Here is a 6,817-nt window from a genome sequence, read left to right as displayed (position 1 = left end):
TAGTTTTTTTGCAAAAGTTATAGGTTGCCCGATTTTTGTTTTTTTTTCTTATTATAGTAATTTATGTGTTTGCTTTTTGTTGGTTATTTCAATTTAAAAACCCAAAAATGGTAATAATTAAATTAATTTGTCACTAAGTTAAAAAGTCAATTAAAATAATATAAAAACCATGTTTTATTATATTTACAATAAAACATTTTTAATTAAAATAAACAAAATATTATAATTATAATAAAAATAGATAAACAAGTAAATTTTATTTTGAAAAATAATACAATGAATGTATTTGCATTCTTTCAAAAAGTATACTTTCCTTGACAATATATAATAATCACTTGGTATTCCCGCTCTACTAACTTCATGAAACAAATTGATCATTGCTTCCTCAAGTTCCAGGTTCTGTGGTTTTCTTATTCGTTTATACGAGGATGGAAAGTTTATCAATGTTTCTTTAGAAATTGAACGCAAATGATAAACTTGCTTTGGAGAAATTACTATTTTCAGTTGTTGTCTGACAACTTCGATTACTTTTTGTGAATTTTGATAAGGATCAATTAATTCAATAATTTTTATTTTGTCTCGTAACATCAATGATGTTCTTGTTTTAACACATTTGGATTGCATTAAAACTTAATGATTTAACAGAATTATTTTAAGTTATTTAAGTCGAAACAAAGTTAGATACAAAAGTTTTATTTATTATGTTAATTGTGTTAATATATTTGTCTTTGTTTTTTGATTTATTATAAAATTTATTATTTATTTAAGATAAAAATAATTGCCAATTGTTTTCAAGACATAGGCCAGGTGTTTATTTTGGTTAAAAAAATAATAATCAAAAAATTATTTTTGTGACAAAAAACAAACCGAGGTATTCTTTGTTAATTATATAATTCCTCATTTTCCCTTATATCGAATCATACTTAGACAAAAACTCTTTTTTTCCTCTTAATTATTAAGACGGTGGACAAAAAAGCACATTCGATTACCAAAACATGACTTTTCAAGTTGTTTTTTCATTGTTTTTGTTATTTTTGGATTTTTAAACAAGAAATCACAACATTCAAATAGTTTAAATAATGGACTAGTAAAAATAATGATTATTTTATAGTTTTTAAACACAAGAAATTTCAAAAAAAACAAAGAAATTTAATGAATAATTTTATAGAAAAAATAGGTACAAAATTGGGATAATTAATTTTAATAAAAAACAAAACGTCCGTTATAATCACTAAAAAAACATTTTGAAAAAAATCAATTAAAAATTAAAATAAATGAAAACACAACACCATCTATTCCTTTTCGACACTTCTCGATATAAAAAAATGTTTGAAATAGACAACTTAAACGTGTCTGGGTCACGTTTAAGTTGATAATCATTATATATTATAAATTTCAATTATTTATTAGTTTATCATTATTAATAAATAATAAATCATTAATTTTATTAAAAATTACAAAGCCTAATACAAAGCCAATAATATATATATTTATATAGTTTTACATTAATTTATTGATAATATTGTAAGTGTTATGAAATTAAAAAAAACTAATAATCCTTTTGAGTTCAATGTGTTTGATTAATTAACAACAAAAAACCCGATGTTTCCAGAAATAGTTTTTTTAAAATAAAAATATTTAACATGCTTTATTTATTTGCAAAATTTTGGGTATATTAGGTTTAATAAAAACGGTACCATAAAATATATTTTATTGTGTAAAAAATGTTCATTTTAAACAACTAATCGCTTTCCAAAACATGAAAACAAACAATTTGTTTGATCTTGTAATCATTTTAGACATCTAAAAATTAAATGAAATCATTCAATTAATAAATTATAATATATCATAATAATTTTATAATACTCAACAAAAAAAATAAAAAGTTAATAACACCAAAAATATAAATTTGAATCGGGAAGTGTCTGTTGTATTTTAAAATTAAATAATATTAAACTAATTAAATCGTAGTTTTAATATTTGCAAAATCTAACACAAATAGATTGATTTATTTCGAATTGTACTCTTAACAAATATAAAAATATAAAGTTGGGATTTGCTTTATAACGGACGTTTAAGTTTCCTTTTGTTTTTTTAAATGAATTATTAGTTCATTTTTTTGCTAAAAAATAACCAATTAAAAAGTGGTAATTTAGAATCGTCTGAACAACAAATTTGCCAAACTAAAAAACGATCTTTGAATCGACAAAATTCTTTTTTTTGATAATTGTTAATTAAATCAACAAAAAAAGACGAATCTTCATATTTAATTTGGGTTATTATTACGTACGATTCCTATTACTTAGCATTAAATCGATACCAAATATTAGCCAAATATTTTAAATATTTAAAGTGATACAACATTGGTTTAACCATTATTTTAACAGTGAAATGATTATAGTGTATGTTTATATTGCTTTTTATTAAAAAACTATATCAGTGACTTTATAAACTTTAATAATAATAAGTAATTGAAAAGACACAGAAATGCCTTAAACATCTTCAAAAACGTCGTACAAACACATAACACTTAGGATACAATTAAGATACTAAAAATCACAAAGTTATATACAATTGTATTTGATGTTGTACATTATCGAGAGTTAAAAACACTGTATTCGATATTTGATATTCTGTTTATATAATTTTTGGTTTCAATTGTAATCTTGTTATTTTTTAATTAAAGTCTGTCTAAAAACGTTGTCCATTTGACAAAAAAACACAAAATAACTTTAAAAATTTGGGAATTAGGAAAGAACGATCAAATCCCGTAAAAATTATGAAACAATGTTTTGGGAGTGTTTTGAATCGTTTCCTGAAATATTCCAGTTTTGATGGTCCAAAAATGCCTGGACAACGTTGGAGAGCGGACAACGTTTTCAGACTGACTATAAAATAAAAATTAATTTAGTTAACAAAAACAAATTGTATTAATTTAATTAATTGAACAATAGTTTGTATTATCTGAGTAAATGAATTATAAATTGAAATAAATAGAATGATAAAATATAGTTTTTTGAATAAAACTAACTAATGTACATTAAAAGTCTCCGTTTTAAAAGGAAAAAACTACAAATATTTTATATATTTTGTTTGTCGAAAAAAATAAAATTAAATAATACTTTCGTAATTAATTATATCAAAAAATGATCAAACTATTATTATTGTATTTTTGAATCTGAAAATGTTGTTATTTAACATGCCAAAGTACAAGACCTGTTTAAAAACCAAAAGATCACAATCATTTTGTAATTGTTTAATTCTTAAACCGGACTTTCCAAACACTCAACCAAAAGCAACAAAACATTTAAACTACTGTATTTTTTGCAATAAGTTTTTTGAAGCAGGAAAAGTGTATTTAAATCACCATCTCTTCCATTTAGAAAAACAACACGAGTCAGCAGTTTTACAAAACCAATATTTATTAAGTTTTGCATTCAACAACATTTCAAAACTTAACATCATAATGGCTAAAAGGTTATCCGACATAATAACAATCGATAAGATTAATTTAAAAAAAGTACAATATGGTCTCAAGTCAAACACTTGAAAATGTCATAATTAATGGAGGTATTCCAGAACAGCTCATAGAAAATGTACGCATTGGACTTGTCAATCAAATAACAACACAATTTCCACATATAAAACCAAGAGGGGTTAATGAAATTATAATAGAAGAAATGCCTCATACATCTGACCAAGAAGACATTTCAGAAGACATGGATCATGAACACATTGAAACGACAAGTGTACAAATAAATGAAAGTCGTCAAATGGTTTGTGAAATTTCAAATACACCAGTTGCTGATATACAAACTAACCAAATAAATAAACCGAATAACAACATGTCAGAAAATACCGAAGAAGATTGTTCTTCGTCGTTCACTTCAAATGAAAATGTATTATTTCATAATACTAAAGACTCTTTTTCATCATTTACAACATACATAGAAAGCGAAGATAATGACAATTCAAACGTGACAACCGAAAAAAGTGTCGAGTCTGATATTTTAAAATTAGATGATCTTAGTTCGGATGATATTTTTTGAAAGTGAGTTAAAAGAAAAACACAGCAAAGAAGAGATTGAACGTGTTTTGTTTATGAAAAATGTTTTTGATAATTACAAAATAAATGAAAATGATCACGCAAAGAAATTTGAAATTGAAATTACAAAAAAGTCATCGGTAAGGTTGGTAATGATTCTGAAAAAGTCAACAAAGAAAAAAGAAAATATATTATTATTCTCTTTGCATTATATTTTGGCGCTCTTTCATTGTCTACATCAGAGATTGAAAGGATTATTGAACTTACACGTGTTATATCTTTGTGTGTTGGAGGGGTCACTTTCGAATATTCGGTTAGTGCACGTACAATTCAACGAAAAATGATGTTTATCCATAAAGTTGCAAAAAGTGAGATATCGGAGTTGGGGTCGACTGGACAAAAATACCATTTGATAGTTGATAGTTCTAAAACAAAAAGCAAAGAACATTTTTCGTTGTTTTGTAGATTCGTTAAAGAAAATTTCTCTGTAAAAGAAATTAAAATTAAAATTGGGGATTATTTTGGTAAAACAGACTCAAACAGTTGGAAACAATGGATTCGAAAGTGTATCAAACGCAACAACCTTTCTTGGAGTAACTGTTCGGGTATAACAGGTGACTCGGCCAACAACATGAAATCACTTTTTCGGAATTTAAAAGTGTGTGTACCACGTACTTATCGACACAAGTTTTGTATAAACTTTTGTATTTGCCATCGCTTGAACACTGCGTTGTCTAAAATGTTTGAAACTACAGAAGGGTCAACAATCAACAATTTTTTAAAAGAAATTTCCACTGAAAAATGGAGAGGTCTCTGGCGTAATTTCAGACATCAAAACAATATTAAAACTTCCACTCTTCAGATCGACAGCTTGTGTACTACACGTTGGGTATTTCAAGAATCACTTCTTGCTGTCATATTTGAACATTTTGATGTTTATAAATTGTTTTTGAATAAAGAAAATTTCACATTTGAACAAACCCAAACAACAGGCGATGACAGATCATTTATTTTCGGAGATGCTTCTTTGAACAACAAGTTGTTTGTTGGAGCTTTATTCTTTGTTGAAATGATAGTCGCGGAAATGCGCACTATTGTTGACTGGTTACAGGGAATTGACGTTGTTTTTCTGGTTGCTTATGAACGTGTGGTTAGATACATTAAATATCTTTTTGGTGTGCTCGAACAACTAAAAAACGACGGAAATTGTTATTTTGAGAAGCTTCCTTTTATCAGAGAAATTGACAACTCTGCCGACATCAAAGACCTTAAATTGGTGTGTATCAGTTTAGTAGAGCGTCTCCTCCAAGCTCTGCAATTTCGTTTCGCTAACCCATTCCAAAAGTCCACACAGTTACAAATGACTCCCAGAAATCCAGTTAGAGAAGAATTGTTTGTCATTGGGACAATATCAAACTTTGATGAAAAGATCCGTTTGAACGAACCTGCGTTAATTCGAAAAACAAACACTTACTTCATACCAAATGAATTACTGAGAAAACGAAAATGTTTTTCGAAAAGTGAAACACGAAAAATGAGGTCATTTATAAAAGAAAACCCAGAACTGATAGCCCCAATTTTGAAAAAACAAAGAGAACAATCATATGTGGTACCAGAAATAAAAACAACAAAACACAACAAAAACATAATCAGTCAATTCGTAAATTCTCGTGGACATTTTTTGAAAACACGTAAAAACATGGAAAATGATACAGCGACTGATGAGATTGTGTGTGGAGTGCCATACACAATTGATATACTTATTCAAAGGCAATGTTTTCGAATTTGGAAAAAGGAGTATTTATCTTCATTCACAAGGAAATGCCCAGTTGTATATTTGACATTAGCCAATGTTCTAAATCTGATGGATAAGAAAACAAGGGACATGTTCCCAGAACTTAAAATTATCGTCGAAGAACTACACGTTATTGCAGCAACCAGTTGTTCAGTTGAACGTTCATTTTCACAACTGAGCCGTGTTAGCAAACCAGGAATGACTGGAAAAACAACTGAACAGAGGTACGACGCCAAACAAATTGTACATTTTGGGAAACCCAAAACAGAATGTTAAATATTGACAGTAAGAAAAGCTTTAAATGTTTATTAATTCCTTTGTTATAAAAAATAATGTAACACTCGCGTCGATGCACTTTACTACAAAGAGATAATTTATAAGTTATTATAAATTATTCATAAATTCTAATGTAAAAAATACACACATATTGTTGTTGGTATTAAATATCACGATTGTTTTGAAGTCTTGAAATGACTAGAAAAGTTCCTAAAGTTAACACAATTTTGTATGACAACGAATGTGACGGATTCAGTGAAATAAAATGACATGACAAATGTAGCTTGAGTGTGTGATAAAAGACTCACAAATAAACTAATCATTATACAATATCAACTTCGTGTATATTTTATTAATTGGAATAGCTTTGAAATTTTAAATTGGATTTCTAATTATTTCTAATTAATTTGTATTTTTAGTAATTTTAATAAATTAATACTAATAAATATTGTTTTTATTAATAACTATCTTAAATTATGATAATGTTTTTTTTTACATACAAACACCACTTTTTAATCGTAGTCCTAATTTACCCATTTTTTTAATATGATCATCAGTAGTTTTAAAGTTCTCATACCACACCAACACAATATTAAGAGTGTATTATTAGCGAAGAAACATATAGATTTGAATACTGCCCAATGAAATAAAGAGTTTGGCGATAAATAAGAATGGGCACTTGGAAAAACATGGCAAACACG

General features: G+C 26.8%; 1 protein-coding gene across 1 annotated transcript; it reads left to right on the top strand.

Annotated features, from left to right (window-relative positions):
* Nucleotides 1-5,114: 5,114 nt before the first annotated feature.
* EIN_355650 (hypothetical protein) lies at nt 5,115-6,116 on the top strand (the record flags this gene model as incomplete). Its single annotated transcript, XM_004259267.1, has 1 exon — nt 5,115-6,116. One exon carries the CDS (start codon nt 5,115-5,117, stop codon nt 6,114-6,116), a length of 1,002 nt encoding a protein of 333 aa, XP_004259315.1.
* Nucleotides 6,117-6,817: the final 701 nt, after the last annotated feature.

The sequence above is a fragment of the Entamoeba invadens genome, assembly GCF_000330505.1.
Source record: "Entamoeba invadens IP1 unplaced genomic scaffold scaff_1105074724527, whole genome shotgun sequence".
NCBI classification, from domain to species: domain Eukaryota; phylum Evosea; order Mastigamoebida; family Endamoebidae; genus Entamoeba; species Entamoeba invadens.
The sequence above is the reverse complement of the archived record's forward strand: the minus strand, read 5'-3'. Positions and strand labels throughout refer to the sequence as shown.